This window comes from Bos grunniens, chromosome 18 (assembly GCF_055505025.1).
Source record: "Bos grunniens cultivar Pamir isolate PY7600 chromosome 18, Bosgru_T2T1.0, whole genome shotgun sequence".
NCBI lineage: Eukaryota > Metazoa > Chordata > Mammalia > Artiodactyla > Bovidae > Bos > Bos grunniens.
In genome coordinates this window covers 50,681,533-50,707,221 of record NC_141182.1, presented here as the reverse complement: position 1 = coordinate 50,707,221, position 25,689 = coordinate 50,681,533, and the positions used below count along the sequence as shown (strand labels likewise).

Sequence of the window (25,689 nt, the reverse complement as noted above, 5' to 3'; positions counted from 1 at the left end):
TGACCCCATGGATGGCAACATGCCAGGCTTCCCTGTCCATCACCAACTCCCGGAGTTTACTCAAACTCATGTCCATTGAGTCAGTGAAGCCATCCAACCATCTCATCCTCTGTCATCCCCTTCTCCTTCCGCCTTCAATCTTTCCCAGTATTAGGGTCTTTTCCAGTGAGTCAGTAATTCGCCTCAGGTGGCCAAAGTATTGGAGTTTCAGCTTCAGCATCAGGCCTTCCAATAATATTCAGGATTGATTTCCTTTAGGATGGACTGGTTGGATCTCCTTGCAGTCCAAGGGACTCTCAAGAGTTGTCTCCAACACCACAGTTCGAAAGCATCAATTCTTAGGCACTCAGCTTTCTTTATAGTCCAACTCTCACATCCGTGCATGACTACTGGAAAAAACACAGCTTTGACTAGATGGACCTTTGTTGGCAAAGTAATGTCTCTGCTTTTTAATATGCTGTCTTGGTCGGCCATAGCTTTTCTTCCAAGGAGCACACTCCCTTTAATCTCATGGCTGAAGTCACCATTTGGAGTGATTTTGGAGCCCTCAAAAATAAAGTCTGTCACTGTTTCCACTGTTTCCCCATCTATTTGCCATGAAGTGATGGGACCAGATGCCATGATCTTAGTTTTCTGAATGTTGCATTTTAAGCCAACTTTTTCACTCTTCTCTTTCACTTTCAAGAGGCTCTTTAGTTCTTTGCTTTTTGCCATAAAGGTGGTGTCATCTGCATATCTGAGGTTACTGATATTTCTCCCAGCAATCTTGATTCTAGCTTGTACTTCATCTAGCCCAGCATTTCTCATGATGTACTCTGCATGTAAGTTAAATAAGCAGGATAACAATACACAGCCTTGACATACTCCTTTCCCTATTTGGAACCAGTCTGTCATTCCATGTCCAGTTCTACCTGTTGCTTCCTGACTTGCATATAGATTTTTCAAGAGGCAGATCAGGTGGTCTGGTATTCCCATCTCTTGAAGAATTTTCCACAGTTTGTTGTGATCCACACAGTCAAAGGCTTTGGCAAAGTCAATAAAACAGAAGTAGATGTTTTTCTGGAACTCCCTAGTTTTTTTCAATGATCCAACTGATGTTGGCAATTTGATCTCTGGTTCCTCTGCCTTTTTAAAATCCAGTTTGAACATCAGAAAGTTCACGGTTCACGTACTGTTGAAGCCTGGCTTGGAGAATTTTGAGCATTACCTTGCTAGCATGAGATGAGTGCAATTGTGGTGTGTGAGGGTTGCACTCTCATGGCAGTTTGAATTACTTTCATGGGGCATTTCTTCTGAGTTTTCTTTGGCCAAGCATTTTGACTTGCCTGGTTCATGTTCCATATTTGGTATATCAGGATCCTCCCATATGTGTACACGCATCTCTTGGCCATGATGGATTCTACTGAGGGGACCTATGGGTAACCTGGTCTGAGTTAACAATACTCTCGTTTGACCTCCAAGGAGGCTTTTTGTACATGTGAGGTCAGGGAGGTCTCCCAACTTTGAGAATGAGAAATATGTGGTCTGGGAAGGGCCCAGCCTCCTCCCTTAATTGTCCTGCTATTCTCGTCTTGGAGCTTTGGTTCAAAGGGAATAAATCTCCAGTCACTTTACCCTGGGGTCGGGGGGGAAGAGAGGGCATCTACCTCCTGCCTTAGTTCTACTCAGTTTCAGGAATTTCTAGGATTCCAGTGGTCAGGACACAGCACTTAACACTGCTGAGGACCAGGTTCAATCCCTGGTTGCAGAACTAAGATCCTGCAAACTGCACAGCTTAGCCAAAATATACAGAAGAATAAATGTATTAAAAAAAAAAAAAAAAAAGACAACAGCTTCCTCACAAGACTGTCCCCAGCCTCCTTTGGTCACCAAATCTCAAAATCCCCAAATAGAAATTATTAGTGTGGCAAAAGGGAGAAAAGGGAATAAATCTCAAAGGACCCATAGAATGTGGCTAATACGTACAACCAGGACCAAAAGCAGCCTAATTCTGAGCTAGGATCTAAGGAGTCCTGTGATAATGGCCACAAATCTGAATACAGGGAGTGTGTCAGCATGGCAGGGGACTTCCCAGGTGGCTCAGTGGTGAAGAATTTGCCTGCCAATGCAGGAAATGCAGTAGACATGGGTTCGATCCCTGCATTGAGAAGAACCCATGGGGGAGGAAATGACAACCCACTCCAGTATTCTTGCCTGGGAAATTCCATAGGCAGAGGAGCCTGGTGGACTACAGTCCATGGGGTCTCAAAAAGTTGGACAGGACTGAGTGACTGACCATGCATGAAGGTCAACATGGGGACTACAAGTAACAGTGCAGTATAATAAAAAAACTTGTCAAGTCATTGCCCTTGGTCCTGTAATATTCCAACTTATAGGACCGTCTTTGGTGTTCAGGAGTTCCTGGACCCCTTCAGAGTTCATGCCAACACTATGGCTCAGCGTGGGGGCCCATTCATCCCAATGACCAACCTTGCAGTTAGGAGATGAAGCTTGGGCCAGCCTGTCATCTAGGGATGGAAGTAGGGGTAGACATTGAGTTCAATATCATGGCCCGTGATTCAGTCATGCCTGCTGATGTGATAAAACCCAAATGAACAGTCTGAACACCAATGATTCAATGAGCTTGCTTCAGCATGGCTGAAGGTGATATGTCCCGACTCCATGGGGAGAGGACATGGGGGAGCTTGCATGTGGAACCTACCCTGTCTTTGACCTAGAGCTCTCCCTTTTGCTGCTTCCAAATTGTGGCTCTTGCTATAATAGTACTAATCATAAGCAGAGTATTTTCCTGAGTTCATGAGTTATTCTAGCAAAATACCCAATCTGAGGAAGTCATGAGATTCTGAATTTGCAGCAACTGGGTGAGAAATGTGAGTGGAGGGCTTCCCTGGTGGTCCAGTGGTTAGGAATCTTTAAACGCATGGAACACGGGTTCGATCCCTGGTCTGAGAATATCCCACATGCCTAGGAACAGCTAAGCCCATGTGCCACAACTACTGAAACTCATCCTCTAGAGCTCGTGCTCCTCAACAGTAAGAAGCTGGAGCACTGCAATGAAGAGCAGCCCCCACTTGCTGCAATTAGAAAGCCCGTGCACAGCAACAAAGACCCAGAATAGCCAAAAGTAAATTTTAAAATAAAACTTGAAAAAAACAAACAAACAGGGACTTCCTTGGTCGGCCAGTGGTTAACATTCTGAGCTCCCAATGCAGGTGGCCCAGGTTCGATCCTGCGGCAAGGAACTAGATCCCAAATCCCACAACTAAGACCCAAGGCAGCCAAATAAATAACATTTAAAAACAAACAAATAAGAAGACAATGAAGTATGAGAGTTTCATGGCCTCAGGCACTATCTGTGTCTCTGATCCCTCAGGTCTCCAGTATTCCAGGCATATGCTGGACCACCCTCCAGAAGGAGGGTACATTATTGTATCTTGTACCTCCTTGAAAGATGCTTTATGGAGCCTCTGGCAGGACCTAATAAGAAAGCAGAAGTGCAGAGTCCTAGGAGCAAGGCCATGCCTCTAGAGCAATAGAAAAACAGCTCCTGGTTTTTCTATTTTTAAACAGGGGAGCCTGGCATGCTGCAGTTCATGGGGTAGCAGAGTCGGACACCACTGAGCAAACTGAACAACAATTTTTCCATGGGTCAGAGTTTGGGGGGATGGTTTCTGGATGATTCAAACACATTACATTTATTGTGCACTTTATTTCTAATCTAATGCTGCTGCTGATCTGTAGGAGATATCAGTCTATATGACCCGGAGCTTGGGGACCCCTGGGCTAGAGGATGATGCAAACCAGGGACATCTGTGACTTGCTTTCAGAATATCTCAAGCACTCGGGTTTTCATTGATTACTTTTTGTCACAGTCAAGCTTGCCATTGGAGGATTCTTTGAATTTTCAAACAAAGCCCAATGCTGCAGAAACCCTGCAGTGTCTCAAAATAAAGCAATATTATAACCCAAAGAAAACAGGTGATATCAGGGGCAGCTGAGCTAGCATGCATCAGCCACATCCTTCACAGCCCCCAGGAGATGCACACACGTGACCTCCTGCTGGCCTGTCCTGTTCTGTGACCCTCAGCTCCCTCTGAACACAATTTTAGGCTCTCAGACTGCACTCACTGACCACAGCCAGACAGCCTTCACAGAAGTCAAATTATCGGAAGGAAATTTCTCTGGATAGGAGCCAAAGGAGAAGGAAAACAATGTTATGTCCCAAGCTGGTGGCCTTAATGCCTTCCGTGCTTTAGTTGCCTGAGACATGTGGAATCTTCTCGAACCAGGGACCAAACCTGTGTCCCCTGCCTCAGCAGGCAGATTGTTATCCACTGTACCACCAGGGAAGTTCAATACAACCTTCATTAGGTTGAAAATTTTTGTCAAAAGCTTTTTCTGCATCTCTTGAGATGATCATATGGCTTTTATTCTTATTGCTGATTTGCAGATATTGAAAAATCATTGCATCTCTGGGATAAATCTCACTTGACCATGATGTAAGACACTTTGAATGTATCATTGGATTCTGTTTGCTACTATTTTGTTGCGGATTTTTGCATCTGTGTGCATCAGTGATACTGACCTGTAACTATCTTTTGTGTGTGTGATGTCTCTTTCTGGTTGTGGTATCAGTATGATGCTGGCGTCACGGAATGTGTTCAGAAGCATTCCTCCCGCTGCAATTTTTGGGAATAGTTTCAGAAGGGTAAGTATTAGCTCTTCTCTAAATGTAGACTTTTGTTTGTTGGAAGTTTTTGAATTACTGATTCAGGGAATTCCCTGACAGTCCAGTGGTTAGGACTCTGCACTTTCCCTGCCAAGGGCCCAGGTTCAATCCCTGCTGCTGGAATTAAGATCCTGCAAGCCATGCAGTGCAGCAAAAAGTAATAATAAATAAATAACTGATTCAATTTCAGTACAGTAAATTCCTTACATGCAACAAGTCCCATTCCAAGAGCATATTTATATGTCTAATTTGTTCATAATTCCAACAAATTTTGCCCAGATACCAAACTAACATAATTGGCTAAATAGCACTGGACTGTAATGGGTCTATAATACTTTCCACACAACTAACAAACAGAAAATAAACACAAAAAATGAAGAAAACATTTTTAATCTTACAGCATAGAGCCTTGAAAAGTGCAGTAGTACAGTACAACAGCAGGCATACAGGGCCTGGCATCAAGTGAAAAGGCAAGGAGAGTTACTATCCTTCTAGTTGGGAGAGAGGATATTCCCAGAGAAGTGACATGTTGGCAGATGTGAGAGCCTGTGCTCCCCCATCCTGGCCCTGACCCCTCTGTCTGTGCCTCCCCCATCCCAGCCCTGCTCATCTTGGCTATTTCTATGTGTTAAGGTGTGCCCCCTTGCTGGGCTGAGCACTCGGAAGGGCAAACTTGGTGCTTACTTGGTCATTGCTGGATGTAGCTCAGTAAGTGTGGCATTGAGGACAGTACCAGAAGAGGGGGTGCTGCCCACACCCACCCAAACTCCCTGAGTGTTTGACGAAGGTGACTCCCCCACAGATGTCACCTCTATGACCCAGGACATGGCCCAGAGCAACTCCCACCCAGACATCAGGGGCTACCGGACATGCTGTTCTTTTTTTTTTTTTTTTTTTACTACTGAGTTTTCTGTTTGGTTGTGTCGGGTCTTCATTGCATCATTCAGGATCTTTCATTGCTGCGCACAGACTCTCTAGTTGTGGCACGCAGGCTCCGTAGTTGCAGCGCGTAGGTTTAGGTGCCCCTTGGCATGTGGGATCTTAGTTCCCGGACCAAGGATCGAACTCGAGTCCCCTGCGTTGCAAGGCAGATTCTTAACCACTGGACCACCAGGGAAGTCCCCTTGCTGTTCCTGAAGAGTAAGCGTTCCTTCCCAAATCGCCCCCATTGGAGAGCTGTCTGCCTGCGCCTCTCTTCTAAGAATGTGGACTTAGGCAGGAGTTAACAGAAGCAGCCCTACTTTTCTTCGGCAGCTATCTGCAGATACCCGCCCATCTCCTGCAGGTGGCGCTGTGACACATTTGCATCGCGTCGGGGAACACGGATGAACCCTTGCGGCTCATCTGCTCACATCCACATTCCATTTTCAAACATCTGAAATAGTGCGGCGCAAGAGAATTACGGTGGGAGCCACTTATGTAATTTTAAGTTTTCTAGCAGTCATATTTTTAAATGTAAATAAGAAATGGGTGAATTAGCACAAGAAAAGATGCTCAACATTATTAATCATTAGGGACTGCAGCCCGTCAGGCTCCTCTGTCCATGGGATCCTCCAGGCAAGAATCCTGGAGTGGGTTGCCATGCTCTCCTCCAGCAGCTTTTCCTGGGATAGAACCTAGGTCTCCCGCATTGCAGGCAGATTCTTTACTGACTGAGCCACCAGGGAAGCCCAGTCATTAGGGAAATGCAAAGTAAAACCACAATGAGATACCACCTTACACTTACTAGGATGGCTATCGTGAAAAAAAAGAAAGAAAATAACAAGTGTTGGCAAGGGACTTCTCTGGTGGTCCAGTGGTTAAGACTCTGCACTTCCAACTCAGGGGGCATAAGTTTTATCCCTGGCTGGGAACTAAGGTACCACAAGCCTCGGGGCACAGCCAAAAAATAAAAATAATAAAATAACAATACGAATAATTAAATATTAAAAAAAAAGTGTTGGCACAGAGGTAGAAAGTTGGAGCCCCTGTGCACTGGTCGTAGGGATGGGGATCGTGGTCATGGTCGTGTGAATGGCAAATGGTATAGCCAACAGCTCAGCACTTCTCAAATAATTAAACAGAATCACCCACAGTCCAGCAATCCCACTTCTGAGTATATACCCAAAAGAGTTTTTAAGAGAAGACTTCCCTCGTAGTCCAGTGACTAAGGCTCTGCACGCCCAATGCAGGGAGCCTGGGTTCGATCCTGGTCAGGGAACTAAATCTCACATGCCACAATTAAGACTTGGAACAGCCAAATATATATATATATTGAAAAAGAAAGAAAGCAGGGACTTGGACAGATATTTGTACACCCTTGTTCAGAGCGATGCTGTTCACCATAGCCAAAAGGCAGAAATGACCCAAGTGCCCACTGACAAATAAACAAAATGTGGTTGTTCATACAATGAAATATTATTCAGCCTCAAAGAGAAAGGAAACTCTGATATGTGTTGCAACATGGATGAACAAACCAGTCAGGAAAAGACAAATGCAGTGTGATCCCATTTACATGAGGTTCGTAGAGTAGGCAAATTCATAGAGGCTCAAAGCAGAAGGGTGGTTGCCAGGGGCTGGGAGAGGGCAGACGAGGAGTTGTAAAACAGGTACATTTTCAGTTTTGCAAGATGAAAACACATTCACACCACCACGTGAATGTATTTCACACTGCTGAATTGTAAACTTTAAAATATGGTTAAAATGGGGGCTTCCCTGGTGGCTCAGTGGTTAAGAATCCACCTGCCAGTGCTGGAGACACAGGTTCGGACTCCTGGTCTGGGAAGGTCCCATGTGCCTCGGAGCAACTAAGCCCGTGCGCCACAGCTACTCAGCCTGTGCTCAAGAGCCCGGGAGCCACAGCTGCTGAAGCCTGTGTGCCCTAGCACCAGTGCTCTGCATCAAGAAAAGCCCCCGCAGTAAGTCCGTGCACCACAAGTAGAGAGCAGACCCTGCTCTCCGCAACTAAAAAGCCCGTGCAACAACAAAGACCCAGCGCAGCCAAAAAATTTTTTTTTAATTTAATTTAAAAATACACACACAGGGCTTCCCTAGTGGCTCAGTGGTAAAGAATCTGCCTGCCAAGGCAGGAGACACGGGTTCAATCCCTGATCTGGGAGGATCCCACTTGCTGCAGAGTCACTCAGCCCGTTCACCACAACTATTCAGCCTGTGCTCCAGAGGCTGGGAACTGCCAGCTACTGAGCCCACACACTGAAACTACCAAAGCACACGCTTGAGAGTCCATGCTTCAAAACAAGAGAAACCCGTACACCGCAACTAGAGAGGAGCCCCTGCTCGCTGCAGTAGAGAAAAGCCCACGCAGTAAGAAAGACCCAGCACAGCCAAAAATAAATAAATAAATATTACTTAAAAAAAAAATACAAACACAAAAACAACAGATAAGAGAAAGGCACTCTGACCTCCCCTTTGGTGGTGGTTTAGTCCCTAAGTTGTGTCCGACCCTTTAAAAATGGTTAAAAGGGTAACTTTTATGTTATGTGTCTTACCACAGTAAAAGAAATTTACAAATGAACAGGTAAAATTAGCTTTAGTCATATTTTTATTTATCCCAACATACCCCAAATATTATCATTTCAAAATACAATTAACTTTTACAATTATTGAAATACTGAATATTGTTTTTATCAAACCCAGCTTGGAAATTCAGCATGTGTGTTACACTTACAGCAGATCTCAGTTAGAGCTAGTCACTCTCCAAGTGCTTAATAGCCACCTGTACACATCTCCACATATTTGCAAAGACACCAAGAGTTTCTCTGCAAACCTCCCACAGCATCTAGAAACACACCCATGATTCAGGGACCCACCCCTCAATCTCATCTCAGACACTTTCAGAGAAAGCACTTGCTCAAGGAGCACATGACCGTACCAAATTGGACATGTGCAGGTCAGTTTGACCTGCAAATCCCTCCCTTCCCCTGGCTTCTTACATAAGTTTGCGTATCATTCACGTGTCCATTGGAAGCACACTGGCAGGGCCTCAGATAGTCATCTCAAAGTCAGGGGGGCGGTGGTGGCCAGGGACTGGTCTGGAGGCCCCCTCCAGTTTCCCTTTCAGCTCTCTGTCCTCCTCCTCTTCCTCGGTGTTCTCCTCTGCCTCCTCTTCCAGGAAGGCCACCAGTTCCTCCCGCAGTGCCCCCATCTCCAGTCCCAGGCTGCACAGCTGGCCCAGCAGCTGGACATCCACTCGGCGGAGGTTCCCCTGGGGTGGGAAGGGGCAGTCATGGGTGTGCCACTCCAGACGGCAAAGGGTTAGTGTGCCTCTGCCTAGAAACCAGCTCAAGCCCCAACACAGATTCTTTGCCTAACCAAACTTTAGTCAGGATCCTGAACATTTTCCGGGGCCCATCAATACTTCTTTGTATCAGTAAAATCCAGTTTTGGCAAGAATCCCCCTCTTTGTATATTTTGGGCTTTCCTGGTGGCTCAGACGGTAAAGAATCTGCTTGCAATGCAGGAGACCCCGGTTCAATTTCTGGGTCGGGAAGATTCCCTGGAGAAGGGAAAGGCAACCCACTCCAGTATTCTTGCCTGGAGAATTCCATAGACAGAGGAGCCTGGCGGGCTACAGTTCATGGGGTCATAAAGAGTTGGACGCGACTAAGAGACTAAAAACACCCTCTTCCATATCTGATCAGATTCCTCGTCCTCCCCCCTCCTCCATCCCCCAGGTAATGGCTGATCACCCTGGCCTGCCTTCAGCAAGAATCCTGCTAGATCAGTTTAGCCAGACTCCCCCCTTACCCCTGAGGTTGCCTCTTAGGAATTTTTCTTTTTTTTCCCCCCTTTTGGCTGTGCCACTTGGCATGTGGGATCTTAGTTACCCCACCAGGGACAGAACCCAAATCCCCTGCATTGGAACCTCTCTGAGGCTTAACTACTAGACCTCCAGGGACACCCCAGCCTCTTAAGGAATGTTCTATCCCCTGACCCTGCTCCTTGGCTGTCAATTCCCAATTGCCCGTGCTATATGCAAGGTTCAGCCCAATCTCCCCTCTACTACAAAATCCCATCACAGCGGGTCTTTATACCTACAGCCTTGCCATCTTTAACAGGTGTCATCAATTACTTTTTCTTTAACAGTCCTGGCCCACAGCATGCGGGTGGAACCCTCACTGTGTCCCTGGACTCTGTCAGCCTGCTTCTGTCCTGTCTCCCACTGTCTTGGTCTCTCCATTTCATTGTCCCCTGCTTTTTCCACCTCTCTTGTTTGCTCCCTGTGTCTTGAGTCTTAGTCTCCATCTCTCTTATTAGGTCTCCCTCTCTTGTTATCTGTCTCCATCTCTCTGTCTCTACTTGGCTGTCTCCCTCTCTGTCTTTTTAGATCCCGTCTTTCTGTCTGTCTCTATTTCTCTGCCCTTGCCTTTGACTTTCTGCATCTCTGTCTTTCAGATTTAATATAAGCCTGTCTTTGGCTCTCATTCTCTGCTTTCCATCTCTTGTCTCTCTCTCTCTCTGGGTCTCTCGGTCTCTATTACTGTCTCTCACTCTTGGTGTCATTCTGTCTCTGTCTCCATCTCACCCTGTGTGTATCTGTCTCTGCCTCTGTTTCTCTACTCCTGTCTCTCACTTTCTGTCTTTCAGTCTCTGGCACCTTTTATTTTCATTCATCCCCATTCATTTATCCACTCCCCACTCCCCCATCTCTGATTCCTCTGAACCCCTCACTCACCAGCTCCTCCCAGATCCACAGCAGACTCTCCCTGGCACCTCCAGCACCAGCCCCTGGGGACGCGAGGGTCTGACCCACCTTCTCCACTGGGAGGACTCCCCTCAGGGCCCGAGGGGGTGGGCCCAGCCCCGGGGGCACCAGTCCAGCCTGCCTCAGCTGCTTCCAGAGCTCCATAGCCTCTGAACTGTGGCAGCCAGTAACAGGAAGTAGCAAGGTCCAGAGTGACCTAGCCCCTGGGGAGTTGGGGGTGGGGGGAGGGGAGTAAAGGGCAGTGGAGGGTGGGGGAGCACCCCCTGGCATCACAAAGTCCGTTCTTCACAGAGAATCAGCAGCTTCGTGTGTGTGTGTGTGTGTGTGTGTTGGGGGAGGGGGGGAGGATGTATGTGTGTGTGTGTGCGCGCTCAAGTGTATGTGTGTGTTTTAATTGAAGTGTAACATCAGGTCTGCTCACGGGGATCCAGCCTCAGCCCCTCTGGCCGGAGGTCAAACTCCACCCCTCCCTGCCTCGTCTCAGATGGACCCTTCAAGGGTGAGCGGCTGCCCCGCCTCTTCTTGCCCCGCCCCTCCTGGGTCCCGCCCACTGCTCCTCCCCAACGCCCCCTGCAGCCCTCTCCTCCACATACCTCTATCTTCCCCTGGTTTGATCCTTGCCCGTCTTCTCCACTCTGGCCCTTGCAGGGCTTCCCAGGCCCTGTGCCTGAGGAGCCAGGAGTGGCTTCCAGGAGAACGATCCCTCAGCCAGAGTGCCTCGGTGTCCAGGCTGCTGGTCCAGGCTGAGCAGCAGTTCTGCCAACCCCGGACTTGTCCACAGACACTATCACTAGCAATTCAGGCCCCGCCATGAACTGCAGCACACCAGGCTCTTCTGTCCTCTACTACTTCCGGGAGTTTGCTGAAATTCATGTCCATCGAGTTGGTGATCGATCCCTGGGTTGGGGAGATACCCTGGAGAAGGGAATGGCAACCCACTCCACTATTCTTGCCTGGATAATTCCATAGACAGAGAAGCCTGGTGGGCTAAAGTCCACGGGGGTCACAAAGAGTCGGACATGGCTGAGCAACTAACATTTACTAATGCCAGTTACAGAACCTAGGCAGTGACTTACTGTACGAATCTTCAACTTTTCTGTATATTTTCAAATTGTCCTATTAAAATGTTAGGAAGCTGTGATGTTATTGGTCTCTGTCTCTTAGTGGAGACAGTTGATTCCTTTGGGAGAGTTCATTGGTTGAGATTTTCAACCGATGGGAGTTGAGTCAGTGCTCATGACTGATGGGAGAGTGTTAACAGAGCTTGACAAAGCCTTTCCTTCCAAAGATGTAGTTCTACTGCTGTAAGCAATGGAAATCTAATTCAAATTCATTTAGGTAGAAATGGGAATCTATTTTTAGGAGCTTTGGGGCAGGCCAAGAGCAGACAGACATGCTGGATTCAGGCTTTAAATGATGTCTTTGTTGTTGTTCAGCTGCTCAGTCATGTCTAACTCTTTGTGATCCCATGGACTGCATGGACTCCCATGGACACCAGGCTTCCCTCTCCTTGACCATCTCCCAGAGTTTGCTCAACTCATGTCCATTGAGTCAGTGATGCCATCCAATCATCTCATCCTCTGTCATCCCCTTCTCCTCCTGCCTTCAATCTTTCCCAGCATCAGGGTCTTTTCCAATGAGTCGACTCTTTGCATCAGGTGGCCCAAGTATTGGAGCTTCAGCTTCAGCATCAGTCCTTCCAATGAATATTCAGGGTTGATTTCCTTTAGGATTGACTGGTTTGATCTCCTTGTTGTTCAAAGGACTCTCAAGTCTTCTCTAGCATCACAGCTTGAAGGTCTCAATTCTTCAGCTCTCAGCCTTTTTTATTGTGATGATGTCTTTAGCAGCAGTAGTAGTTTAGTCGCTAAGTCGTGTCCAACTCTTGCGACCCCATGGACAGTAGCCTGCCAGGTTCCTCTGTCCTTGGGGTTCTCCAGGCAAGAATACTGGAGTGGGACTCTGGTTTCCTCAATCACTCTGCTCTCTTTGTCTCTTTTATTGTCTGGTATTATCCATATGGTGGTAGGAGAGTTGCTGGAAGTCTCGTCTGTGGTAGATTGTATTATTTTCAAAATATTTTCTTCCCTCCCACTGGTCCTTCCCTTAGGAAAGGCTTTTGTTTCCCTCCTCCCCACTGATGAGTTTGGTTGTGCAACTTGTTTTGGCCGTGACTCCTGTTGGCCTTCTTTTGTACCCATAGGTTTCACTGGGTTCCGGGGACTGCTCTCTCCCTTTGACCCTTCAAGGATAACGGTGTAACGGAGCCTCTCTGTGGCTAGTTTACAGGTGTTTCACCATCCCTCATTGGATATCCCTCACTTTGTAAATAGTGCTATTATTAAATGCTCAATTATCTTACTTGTGTGTGACTTACTTATCTGCTGGGATCCTGACTGACACAGAATTCTATTGGATAGATCTACCACAGTTTGTTTGGTTTTTTTTGGAGGGGCTTCCCTGATGGCTCAGCAGTGAAGAATCCGCCTGGCAATGCAGGAGATGTGGGTTCAATTTCTGGGTGGGGAGGATCCCCTGGAGCAGGCTCCGGTATTCTTGCCTGGAAAATCCCTTGGACAGAGGAGCCTGGTGGGCTACATACAGTCCGTGGAGTTGCAAAAGAGCTGGACACAACTTATCGACTAAACAGCAAAACAACAACCACCACAATTTATTGGTTGTATCTCATGCTCTGCTGCTGCTGCTGCAGCTGCTAAGTCGCTTCAGTCGTGTCCGACTCTGTGCCACCCCATAGACGGCAGCCCACCAGGCTCCACCATCCCTGGGAGTCTCCAGGCAAGAACACTGGAGTGGGTTGCCATTTCCTTCTCCAATGCATGCAAGTGAAAAGTGAAAGTGAAGTCGCTCAGTCGTGTCCGACTCTTAGTGACCCCATGGACTGCAGCCTTCCAGGCTCCTCTGTCCATGGGATTTTCCAGGCAAGAGTACTGGAATGGGGTGCCATCACCTTCTCTGATCTCATGCTCTACCACCTCCTTATTCTTTTGCCTTCAATCTTTCCCAGCATCAGGGTCTTTTCCAATAAGTTGGCTCTTCACATCAGGTGGCCAAAGTATTGGAACTTCAGCATCAGTCCTTTCAATGAATATTCAGGGTTGATTTCCTTTAGGATTGACTGGTTTGATCTCCTTGCTGCCCAAGGGACTCTCAAGAGTCTTCTCCAGCACCACAATTCAAAAGCATCAATTCTTAGGCTCTCCGCTTTCTTTATGGTCCAACTCTCACATTCGTACATGACTACTGGAAAAACAATAGCTTTGACTAGACAGACCTTTGTCGGCAAAGTGATGTCTCTACTCTTTAATATGCTGTCTAGGTTTGTCATAGCTTTTCTACCAAAGAGCTAGTGTCTTTTAATTTCATGGCTGCAATCATCATCCGTAGTTGGCATCTAAGATCTGTTAGGACTTCCCTGGTAGTCCAGTGGTTAAGAATCTGCCTGCCAATGCAGAGGACACAGGTTTGATCCCTGGTCTCGGATGATCCCATATGCCTTAGAGCAATTAAGTCCCTGTGTCACAAGTACTGAGAGTGCACAATCTAGTGCCTGAGCTCCACAACAAGAGAAGACACCGCAACAAGCCCACACACCACGACAGAGTAGCTCCTCACTTGTCACAACTAGAGAAAGCAAAGCCTGTGTGCAGCAACAAAGACCCCCACAGCCATAAATAAATGAACAAATCAATATAATCTTAAAAAAGAAAATATAAATCAGACTATGGCATGCCTGTGCAAATGGAATAAAGCACAGTCAATTTCTCGCCCACTTCTCTGACCCAGTCTCCCACACCTCTGTGCAAGCTGGTCCCAGCTCTGGGTCTTTGCACTGGCTATTACGTCTGCCTAAAACACTTTCCCCCCAGGCCCTTGAATGGCTGTTTCCTTCTCATTCCTCACCTCCACTTAAAAGTCAACACTTCACAGAGGTCTTTACTGATGGCCCTGTGCCTCAGTCACTCCCTATTATATGGCTTGTTTTTATTTGCCTCTTATCAAACACTGTCTGCAATTATCTTGCTTATTCATTTGTTTCTTAACCATGCTCTCACTGACTGGAATGTTGGCTCCATTCCAGGGAGAGCCGTGGTTCCATGGTAATCTCACAACTCAGAACAGTGCCTGCCACATGGTAGGGATTCAGTAAATATTTGTAGAATGAATGAATGAGTAATTCTATCCACAAGACTTCATAATGAATTTTCCCTTGAGATGTAGCCTTGAACTCCAAACTGAAATTGCCAACCCACCGCAATACTAGTCTTGAAATTCTGCCTCTGTTCCTTACCTTGCAATGTCAGATCACCAGCTATTCGATCTTTCCCTTCCCTGACCCTGCTTTAAAGAAAGATGCAGGGCTTCCCTTGTAGTCAGGTGGACAAGAATCCATCTTGCAATGCAGGACACACCGGTTCAATCCCTGATCCAGGAGGACCCCACGTGCCTAGGAGCAACTAAGCCCATGCACTGCAATTACTGAAGCCTGCTTGCCCTAGAGCCCATGACCACAACAAGAGAAGCCAAAATGGGACCCGAAATGAGAAATGAGAAGCCCGAGTATGGAAACTAGAACAGCCCACTCTCTCTACAAGTAGAGAAAGCCTACCCTCAGCAACGAAGGCCCAGTACAGCCAAAAATAAATAAATATTTTTAAAAATAATGATTAAAAAATAAATATGTGGAGTTTCTCAGCGCATCTTTTTCTGTTCTAAGGAAGCATTAACAGCTAGTTAGACCTAGAGGAACAGGAAAGCTCACAGGGACTGTGAGTGCAGTCAGAGGGAAGGAAGGTACTCCAACAGCCCTCTCCTAAGGGAAAGACTGCTGGGTCCCATTTTAATGCCCATTAGAAAGGGAGGTCCAACAGACTGCTAAACACAAGAAGAGTAATAAGTGTGTGCTCCTTTAAGAAGTGTTATTTGAAAAAGTGGGAAAAAGACTTAAGATCTCCAAAGAAGACATGCAGATGGCTAACAAACACATGAAAAGATGCTCAACATCGCTCATTATTAGAGAAATGCAATCAAAACCACAATGAGGTATCACCTCACATCGGTCAGAATGGTCATCATCAAAAAGTCTACAAACAATAAATGCTGGAGAGGGTGTGGAGAAAAGGGAACCCTGCTGCACTGTTGGTGGGAATGTGAATTGATACAGCCACTGTGGAAGACAGTATGGAGATTCCTTTAAAAACTAGGAATAAAACCACCATATGACCCAGTAAAATCCCACTCCTAGGCATATACCTTGAGGAAACCAGGATTGAAAAAGACACATGTATCCCATTGTTCACTGCAGTGCTATTTACAATAGCTAGAACATAGAAGCAACCTAGATGCCCATCAACAGATGAATGGATAAAAAAGTTGTGGTACATACACACAATGGAATATTACTCAGCCATAAAAAGGAACAAATTTAAGTCAGTTCTGATGAGGTGGATTATTATACAGAGTGAAGTGAGTCAGAAAGAGAAAGATAAATATTGTATTCCAGGGCACATATGGAAAAATGGTTCTGAAGAATTTATTTACAGGGCAGCAATGGAGAAACAGACAAATGGAGAATAGATATATGGACATGGGGAGAGGGGAGGAGGGTGAGATGTATGGAAAGAGTAATATGTAAATTTATATTACCATATGTAAAATAGATAGCCAACGGAGAATTTGCTGTATGGCTCAGGAAACTCAAACAGGGGCTCTGTATCAACCTGGAGGGGTGGGATGGGGAGGGAGATTTGACGGAGGTTCATAAGGGAGGGGATACATGTATACCTATGGTTGATTCATGCTGAAGTTTGACAGAAAACAACAAAATTTTGAAAAGCAATTAACCTTCGATAAAAAAATTTTTTTTAATGTTATTTGCTCGGTCATATCCAACTCTTAGGGACTCCGTGGACGGTAAAAGACAATAGTCCTCCAGGCTTCTCTGTTATGGAATTCCCCAGGCAAGAATACTGGAGTGGGTTGTCATTCCCTTCCCCAGGGGATCTCGCCGACCCAGGGATCGACCCCGAGTTTCCGTATTGCAGGCGGATCCTTCATCGACTGAGCCACCACGGAAGCCCTTTCAGAGGACCGCAGGAAAACGGAGGGGGCGCGGTCATAAGAGAGCCGGTGGGTTGGATAAGATGAGCCTCTTCCGGTTACACAATCCTAGCAAGATGGCGGCGCCCAGGGCGGTAGGTGACCGAAGCTTTTAGAGCCCCCCAAATTAGTGTGTGCTCTGCTGTCTCTGCCTTCAGGACCTCTCTCGGCGCCCAGCGGACAAGAAGCGAGAAGGAGCAGGGGCTCTCTCCCGCTAAACCTCGCTCTGGGCGCGGAGACGTGTGGTCGTCCGGGGCCGGGAAGGATCGGTGCGGGTCACAGGCAGCGAAGGAAAGAAACCAATGGGGAAGCAGGGCGTGCCGACTGAGAAAGTGCGCCAGACCAATCAGAGGGAAGGATCCGACGGGCACTGGGAGTCTAGGGGCGGGCTATAGTGGGACCTGCAAAGGATAAGGGTTTGGAAGAAATTGGCAGAAAAACTGAGGTTTGAGGTCCAAGAGTAGGAGACCAAAGGTGAGGGAAACTCATGGAATAGTTAGAAATTTTGATGGAAAACCCAAGAGGTGAATTTGGGAATTCCAAGGGAAAAGATCTAGGGGAAATTAAGGGGAGAATTTGCAATATTGTGGAAAGAATTTAGGAAGAATTCGGCAAAATCAAGGAATGGGCCTAGGAAAATTAGAGTAAGGTTGGGAGCTTAAAAGGAATTTTAAGGAAAATAAGTATGTGGGCAAAACTATTGGGAGAATTTGGTTAAAGGAAAAAGAGAAACTGAAGCAGGTTAAGAGAAAACTTTGGAGGGGAACTTGAAGAGAGTTTGGGAGCTTCAAGAGGTAAGTTAAGGATGGTTGGGAGAGAAATTAAGATTATATTTGGGAGCTTCCCTGGTGGCTTAGTGGTAAAGCACCCTAGACCCCATTTCTCAGCAACAGAAGTCACAGCCCATCAGAAGCCCGCACACGGGAATGGAAGAGTAGCCCCCCGCCCCTCACAGAAACTAGAGGAAGCCTGCACAGCAACAAAGACTCAGCATAGCCAAAAATAAAGTTTTTTAAAAAATTGTCATATTTTGAGGAAAGGAATGCCTTATTTAGGAAAACTCTGGTGGGAAGTGGATAAAATAAAGGGGAGAATTTGTAGTACATTAAGAGTTCAGATAATAGAGGTTTGGTGAGAGACTAAGGGCTTGGGGGAAGTTAGGGGGAGAATTTAGGAAAACCAGAAGACCCTTTGGCCAAATCAAAGATAAAGTTTTTTGGCAGCGCTAGGTCTTGGTTGCTGTGTGCAAGCTTTCTCCAGTTGTGACAGGCAGGAGCTACTTTAGCTGTGGTGCACTGGTTTCTCATTGCAGTGGCTTCTCCTGTTGCGGAACACAGGCTCTAGGTCAAGTGGGCTCAGTAGTTGTGGCACACGGGCTTAGTTGCTCCGCAGCACGTAGGAGGTTCCCAAACCAGGGATTGAACCCATGTCCCCTGCATTGGCAGGCAGATTCTTAATCACTGGACCACCAGGGAAGTCCCAAAGAAAATTGAAGATGGATTAAAAGAAAGAACTTGGGGAAATTCTGGGGAAATTTTGCAGAGTCCAAAGAACTGGAAGGTCCTAGAAGAGAAATCAGCAGGGAAGCATTGAGGAGGGAAAATTTGGGAGGAAAAACTGGGGAATCTGTCTGTGTGTCTCGCAGGAGGCTCTGGGTTCAGCTCCTCCTCCCCTGTCCTCCCCAGTCCCTGCGGCTAGTGGCCCCGGTATGGAACAGGGGTACCAGCGGCATCCGTGGCCTGAGCAAGGCAGTGGACCCGGAGGGCAGTCAGAAGAAAGGGAGGACGCTGCTCCAGTTCCTGACTGACCACTTCTATGACGTGGAGGCTGTGAGGGAGTACCTTCTCCGGAAGCAGGTGTTGAAGGTGCAAAAGAAAAATCGGTGAGAACCCATGGCCTGCTCAGCCCTGCTGTCCAGGCCTCCCAGGTCTGCCTGCCCTGCCCTTGCCACTCCAGGAAGCCCTAGGGCTTCCAGTGGGAGCCGTGCCCACGTGTCTCTTCATCTCCAGCCCACATACTTCCCAAACCCTCCAGCTCATAGAGGCAATCCATTGACCACTATCTCCTCTTGGAGGTCTAGCTGGCACTTCAGACCTCACATGGCTAACAGCAAACCTTGGTTTCCCCTAAAACAGCCTCTCACCCCCAAGCCTTCCCCATCCCAGTCGGTGGCACTATTGCCCATCCGTTGTTCAGACCACATTCCAAGGAGTTATCCCTCATTCCTGTCTGCTTCCCTTTCCTCCACATCCAGTCCATCAATAAAATACCAGAATATCCTAAATTTGACCAATTGTCACCTGTCTGTAGCCTGCTGGGAACCCTTTTATTTTATGGTTGGATGACTGCAGTTGTCTCCTGTCAGTCACCTTTTGGCCCCTGTTACAGTCTACACAGCAGCCAGAGGACTCTTACGAAAGGAAGATGGATAACATTACCACTTTGCTTAAAACCCTCTTATGGTTTCCGACTGCAACTAGAATAAAAGCCAAACTCCAAGGCCGAAAATCTGGCCCCTTACTGAGCTTTGAGACCTCTACTAGGGACGCCCACTCACCTCTCCCAGCCTGGCATCCTTATTGCCATTTGTTCATCTTAATTTGAGCCTCTGAGTCTTTGCAACTGGCTTTTCCCTTGGCCTGGCAGACTCTGACCCTGACCTCTGCAATCCCTCTCTCATTCAGATCTCTCAAGTTTTGCCTCCTCCAACACACAAACCAAATCACTCACCTCCATCCGCCATCCCTACCCGAGCCACTCCTAGTCTGTTCCCTCGGTATTAACTTCATCACGGAATTGCTACTCTGCGATTTGTTCTTAACTTGGCGGTTATCTGTTTCCCCTGTGAAATAACTCTGCAGGGGCAGGGACAGTGATCCGCCTTGGTCACACTGTCCCCTAGTGCCCAGCATTTCAGAGGCGCCCAGTAAATATTTGCCATCTGACTCAGTCTGCCTGCATATCTCAGTCCCGTGCTGTGGACTGTGACCCTCTCAGCAGCACCGGGGCCTGGCAAGGGGTGTGGTGCTTTAAGGCTCACCCTCGGCTACTCTTCTCCCGGCAGGTCCTTCACCTACATCAAGGAGCGATACGGCCCCTACGTCGCAGGGGCCTATTTCGTCTTGAAGCAGGGAGGCGCAGTCAAGTATGACGGCAAAGGTGTCAGAATGGGGGGTGGGGGTGGGGGAGGCAGGAGAGCCACTTTCTAAGCCTGGGGCTCATCCGTCGGATGGGCTCATGTCAGTCCGACTGGCTTCTCTGCACACCCTGGTCTCTGCCCGTTCCTGGCCATGTAGCTGGGGACTTGTTCCTGAGCTTCAGTTTTGTCATCTGTAAAATGGGATGGTGGTCATGTCTAACCTACAAGGTGTGCTGTAAAGATTCAGAGACACTTTGCAGTCTGGACACTTGTCATGGGTCACAGGCCAACGTAGCACATGTGCTCAGTCAGCACTGGTGCATATTTTCTTTCTTCCTTCCCCCTCCTCCTCCTCGTTTTCCCCCTTTATTTTCCTTCTTTTTTGAAAACACAATTCACATAGGCTTCATCTAGCCTTCCTCTTGGTTCCGATTAAGATTTTCACTTGTTTTGAGCACTTTCTCCAGCACCTTCCTTAGAAATGGTATACCTGTCTGTAAATATCTCAACATTCACCCATCTCCAAGGATTCTTGTCTCATAGCTCTTTTTTCTCATGTTAATATCCATAATTTCTTACACCCTCAGCTTCCAGGTATGTAAAATTGGCCAAACTCTCCATCTTTGATGGGGTTGTCAGGGGACCCACTAAGACCAGGCATGTAAAGCCCTTAGCGCAGGGCCTGGTGTATAGTGAGTGCAGCAGGTTCTCTGATATGGTGCTAGGAGTGTTATTAAGAGGTTGGAAGGTTGCGGGACCATGCTGACACTCGCTCTCTCCCAGGTTTCGGGACAGGGAGTGGATGCGGGCGAATGAGCAAGGCCTTTCCTCTCTCGAGTTCCGGAAGCTCCAGGAGGTGCCCGTGGAGGCTGTGGATGCCAGTGGTTGTGCCATCAACTACCAAGGCCTGGACAACCTCTGTGAGTGGGGTGGGGCGGGATGAGGTGGAGACGGACCAGGCTCTGCCCTTTCGTGGTGGGCTCCAGAAGGGCCGTCAGTGCCATCCTCCCTCTGCCCCCTGCAGTGGCCCTGAAGGAGCTCCAGTCCCTGTCGCTGCGGCGCTGTCCCCACGTGGATGACTGGTGTCTCGGCCGCCTCTACCAGCTGGCCGACTCACTGCAGGAGCTCTCCCTAGCCGGCTGCCCCCGCATCTCTGAACGGGGCCTCGCCTGCCTCCACCACCTCCAGTGAGACCTCAACTCAGGCTGGGCCCCAGACCAGGGGAGGGCAGTACCCCCATCCCTGCCTCCTGGACAGACCTAGAGCTGGTGGTGGGTCAGCATAGATGAGCTGCGCAGTGAACCTCTGGGAGGGTGGGAAGACTCTTAGTCTTCCTGCCTTTTTGTATGAATGAAATTACAAGATATTTACACTGTTGTGGGACAGCAGGAGCCAGAGGTGTGCAGTTTGTAATGAACACAGTGGGTCTCATGTACTTGAGCAAAGATTTTATTCGAAAGCTGGGGGTCAGCATGGGGGCAGGTACACCCCCCACACTCACACACACAGATGCCATCCTTACATGTGACCCCCCCCTCACCCCCCCATCTTGCCTCCTCTCAGGAACCTCCGCAGGCTGGATATCTCCGACCTTCCTGCTGTGTCCAACCCGGGCCTCACTCAGATCTTGGTGGAGGAGATGCTGCCCCACTGTGAGGTTCTGGGGGCTGACTGGGCACAGGGCCTCAAGGTGGGGCCAGAGGAGCAGTCCCGGGACGCAGCCAGCAGCCCCATCCCCGCCTGGCCTTCGGCCCCTCCCCATCAAGCAAGGTCTCTGCCAGGCTGTGCTGAGCGCCCAACAGCTCATCCTTCTGGTTCTGTTGGGCTCACTCAACTCGGGGGGTCGGGCTGGGGTGAGGGGAGGAGAGCCTGAGGTTGGGACATTGGTTCTCCACCACCGGGGTGCTCTGGCTGGCTGCACCCAGCCTGAAGCTCACAGCTCCTCTCAGCTTGTCAGGTAGCCCTCTCCACATGCTTCTCCTTCCCAGTTTCAGGAGCCCCCTTCTCTATCCTAGGGGAGGTAAGGGCCCCTGGCTGCAAGTAGCCCCAGGGAGCTGCACTCTCCCCTGTGGTTGCCCCGTACCATGCCCACTTCTCTGGCAAGAAACTTCTCTTGACTTCTGTCAGAAGTCGGATTATCCCACTTGCATGTGCTCCTGTTTCCTGCCAGGGGGCACTACTGGCATTCTACAGGGCTGGTTCTTCCCTGTGTGGGTCGACTCGGCTCACTGCAGGCTGCAGTATCCCTGGTCCATATCCACTACATGTGGGGCGTCCCACAGCCTTCTCCTTATTGACGCTCAGCTCCAAATTCAACGTTGTTTGCTCTGTGTAAATTGATCTGGGCCTTTGAAGTATTCTCCTTTGCTAACTGGCCTGATAAGGGTTGCCAGTAGAGGGCGCCCAAGAGATGTTCCTCAAGGGAGGAAAGGCTTTTGCTTTGTGGCTCTGCTCAGGGGTGCTTGCTCAGCTGCCCTGCAGCGCATGGTGGTGCAGGGCTCCCCGCATCTGCTGAGGTGAATCAGGTGGTCAGCAGCTTCCCCTGGCGCCCTCCACCCCCAACCCTGCACAGGACAGCCTCCACTGAGGTGTCTCTCTGAATGCCTCTCCACCATACCCCTGAAGGTGGATTTCCAGTAACTCCCAGGGCCCCTTACCAATGAATCCCCTCCTTACTTCACTTTGCTGTTAAAGTCATTGATTCTCTATATTAAACTTTCCCTGTTCAAATTACTGTGTGGCTTCTCTCTCTAGACTGGATCCAGACTGATAAGAGCCTTGGCATCTGGAGTGTTCCCAGAGATAAATTCACAAAGACAGGATTTGGGGGTTGGTTTGTTCCTGCCTTTGGCTTGATTGCACTACTGAGCTCCTTGGCAGTGGGAAATGAGACATGAGAAATCCATGGCCTTAATGTCATCAACAGGATGAATGGATAATGGTGCCTTTGGCTTGAGTCCACTGCTGAGCTCCTTGGCAGTAGGAAATGAAACATTAGAAATCCATGGCCTAAATGCCATCAACAAGATGAATGGGTAACAAAGATGTAGGGGGTATATGTGATACATAGTGAATACTACTCAGCCGTGAAAAAGAATGAAGTAATGCCATTTGCAACAGCATGGATTGACCGGGAGATTATCATATTAAGTGAAGTAAGTCTGACAGAGAAAAATATATCACTTATATGTAGAATTTTTTTTTAATGATACAAATGAACTTCAAAAACTCATAGACTTAGAGAAAAACCTATGGCTACTGGGGGAAGGAGAGGAGATAGCCTGGGAGTTTGGGATTGACATGCACATGCTGCTATATTTAAAACAGACGGAGTTCCTTGGTGGTCCAGTGGTTAGGACTGTGCTTCCTCTACTAATGGCATGAAAGGTGGCTGCTGTGAGCTGTGTGTTTCACCGGGATCCGTGACCTCCGGAGGAGAGGATTTCAATCTGGGGTCAGAGATGAGGCTTGACTGCTTGGGGAACTTTTTGTGTAACAAAGTTTTATTAAAGTATAGAGATAGGGAAAGCTTCTGACACTGACATCAGAAGAGGACAGAAAGAGTGCCCCCTTGCTAGTTTTTAGCAAGGTGTTTTATATCTGTTAGAAAGCTACTAATCAGATAAGAGAGACACCTCAAGGCTGAGGGAGTTTCACTAGACCTCTCCCACAATAGATAGGATGGCATCCCCCAGCCATAAAACAATTGATAGGAATACTGGTTTGTTGAGCCATTATCAGCCCAAGGTTTGAGAAAAGAAAAAAAGTTAGTCTTGGGTGGAACCATTTTGAAGAAAGGCAAATTCTAAAGCAAATACATAGTTTAAAAAACATTTCCACAAGAAAAACACTGGTTGGCTCAAGGCAGGACGTCTGCCACTTGCAGTTTATTTCCTCCTGCTGCTTGGGAACCTCTGGCCTTCGTGCCTGTTCCCTCTCAGGCACACGTTCAACCCCTGGCTGGGGAACTAAGAGGGGCCAAACAAAAAGTAGGCTAAATAACCAACAAAGACCTTATGTATAACACAGCGAACTCTGCTTCACGTTCTGTAATGGGAAACGAATTTGAGAAATAGCGAACATATACATGAATCACTTTACTGTACACCTGAAACTAACACACTGTTAATCAACTATTGTTGTTTAGACACTCAGTCGTATCCAACTCTTTGTGTACCCAAGGACTGTAGCTCACCAGGCTCTGTCCATGGGATTCTCCAGGCAAGAAGACGAGTGGGTTGCCATTTCCTCCTCCAGGGAATCTTCCCAACCCAGGGATCAAACGTAGGTCTCCTGCATTGGCAGGCAGGTTTTTTTTTTTTTTTTTAAACCACTGAGCTACCTGGGAATACTCCAGTATAAAATAAAAATTAAAAAAATAACAATCCAAGGCATGCAGCAGCATCACAAAAATGTTACCGCCTGGGGTTGTGATGAGGTGCCAGTGAGGTGCCACGTGCCCTGGGGGGCCCTGTGGCTGCTGGGCGTGACACTGGCAGTAATGACAGCTCTAAAGATAGGGTTGGGCAGATTCCCTCAAGTGCCCAGCTCAGTCACCCGCCTCGGAATTGGCAAGCTCCCATGACAGCATTTCCCCCCGACCAAAGTTATTGCTCACAGATACTGCTGAAAATACAACCCAGTGTTTAGGTTTGTGGGTTGCCGAGTTATGACACTTGAATTCCCCAGTCTGGACAAGTTTCTTGTCTGGTGGTAGTGAGGGTGCTGACTGGTACATGGTGGGATCCAGAAACCTGGAGTCAGATCATCTGGTTGGACCCAGAGGAAAGAGATGACCTCGAACCCCCAAGCTCCTGGAAGCCTTCCCTAACAATGTGGGGAGACCACCTGCGATCCTGCTCTTGAAAGCCCGGCCATGACCTCCCCTGGAGCAAATGCCTTGAAAGGGAGACCTGCTTTTCTTGAGACTTACCACAAGCGCCCCCTGCTGTCACTAGACCCACAAGTGCCACAGGTCAAGCCTCAGCACGCTCCGGGGAGCGGGTGCTCAGGCGACCCAGAAGGGAACAGCTCTTACACAGAAGGGCAAGACCTGCAGACAGATGTACAGTCAACACTCAAGAAGCCGCATGGGAGTGGATTCTCAGGGTGTTAGGCCAGTGAGAGCGGACCTCACTGCACGGAGCAAAGCTCACTGATACAAGGGCGCTTACTGGAGACTCTGGATATAATGAGTTAGCTAGTGCAGCTGGTGGTGTCCCGACAGTTTTCTTGGTTGGCTGACTGGAACTTGGGACTCAACAGTGACCTATGGTTACTAAGGTGAGAAACCGGAACTGCCCAGGCATAAACTGGAGAGGGAGATCCAAAGACCTGGGGAGGCAGAAATGCAGGCTGGGGTCCACATTCCACCAGAAGGCACCCACCTCTAGTCACTCGACATCAGACCTCCTGTTCCAGTCGCTGGATGGTTTCTCTCCTCACTGGAATGTCTGCAGACAAGGCACACAGCAACCCGAACTGTCCACCCTGCCCCTGGTTTGTGCTCTGGGAGTAGCTAGATGAGCCAAGAGTCGGGGGGCTAAACAGCCCCCTGCCCTGCCTGGGGGTAAAAAGGCTTACAGACCCCTTCCAGGAGCTCTCAGAGCCCTGCCCCAGCCCACTCTGGCTTTTATTCCATCAATAGTCCTCACCTTCTCCACACACTCTTCCTCCATCTGGTCCCATGGGCTCCATTACTCAAACTGCCGTGGCTGACAGGGTTCCTGCAGTGATTTGGACAGTTCCCAACCCAAGCTGGGGGTCAGGCCAAGCTCACCTGCAGGTGGGGAGGAGGGGGGTGCAGTTCCCTCACTCTCACCCCAGGCTCTAGGAGGTCTAGGATGAGCCAGCCCCACCAGCCTGCCTCCCCAGACAGCTGTAGCAGCCCCAACAGCAGAGGCCCCTGTAGGGCAGGGCCGTAAACATAGGCAGACACCCTCTGGTCCCAAGGGGGCCGGATGTGAGTGTTCCCGAGTCACCGTGCAGCTGTAGGAGGGG

The 25,689-nt window shown here is 48.4% G+C and overlaps 2 protein-coding genes and 1 long non-coding RNA gene across 12 annotated transcripts; 1 reads left to right on the top strand and 2 right to left on the bottom strand.

Moving 5' to 3' along the window:
* Nucleotides 1-8,252: 8,252 nt before the first annotated feature.
* On the bottom strand, nucleotides 8,253-10,848 carry ERICH4 (glutamate rich 4). The gene is made up of 2 exons (XM_086352686.1): nucleotides 10,404-10,848; nucleotides 8,253-8,933 (listed from the first exon to the last, which is right to left on the bottom strand). The coding sequence occupies exons 1-2, from the start codon at nucleotides 10,701-10,703 to the stop codon at nucleotides 8,712-8,714; spliced, it is 522 nt and encodes a 173-aa protein (XP_086208812.1). The 5' UTR covers nucleotides 10,704-10,848; the 3' UTR covers nucleotides 8,253-8,711.
* Nucleotides 10,849-16,433: 5,585 nt separating this feature from the next.
* Nucleotides 16,434-22,419, top strand: DMAC2 (distal membrane arm assembly component 2). 10 transcript variants are annotated; one of them, XM_086352672.1, is made up of 6 exons: nucleotides 16,434-16,645; nucleotides 18,236-18,432; nucleotides 19,615-19,695; nucleotides 20,473-20,609; nucleotides 20,714-20,876; nucleotides 21,253-22,419. In XM_086352672.1, exons 1-6 carry the CDS (start codon nucleotides 16,595-16,597, stop codon nucleotides 21,560-21,562), a joined length of 939 nt encoding a protein of 312 aa, XP_086208798.1. In that variant the 5' UTR covers nucleotides 16,434-16,594; the 3' UTR covers nucleotides 21,563-22,419. The 10 variants fall into 10 exon arrangements, with proteins under 10 accessions (XP_086208798.1, XP_086208807.1, XP_086208799.1 ...); XM_086352681.1 differs by having other exon boundaries at nucleotides 16,597-16,645; nucleotides 19,615-19,709; XM_086352673.1 differs by having other exon boundaries at nucleotides 16,597-17,344.
* Nucleotides 22,420-23,174: 755 nt separating this feature from the next.
* LOC147353902 (uncharacterized) lies at nucleotides 23,175-25,450 on the bottom strand. The gene is made up of 3 exons (XR_015146036.1): nucleotides 25,344-25,450; nucleotides 25,077-25,142; nucleotides 23,175-23,657 (listed from the first exon to the last, which is right to left on the bottom strand). It is a non-coding gene; the product is annotated as an uncharacterized LOC147353902 (long non-coding RNA).
* Between the last annotated feature and the right edge of the window lie 239 nt (nucleotides 25,451-25,689).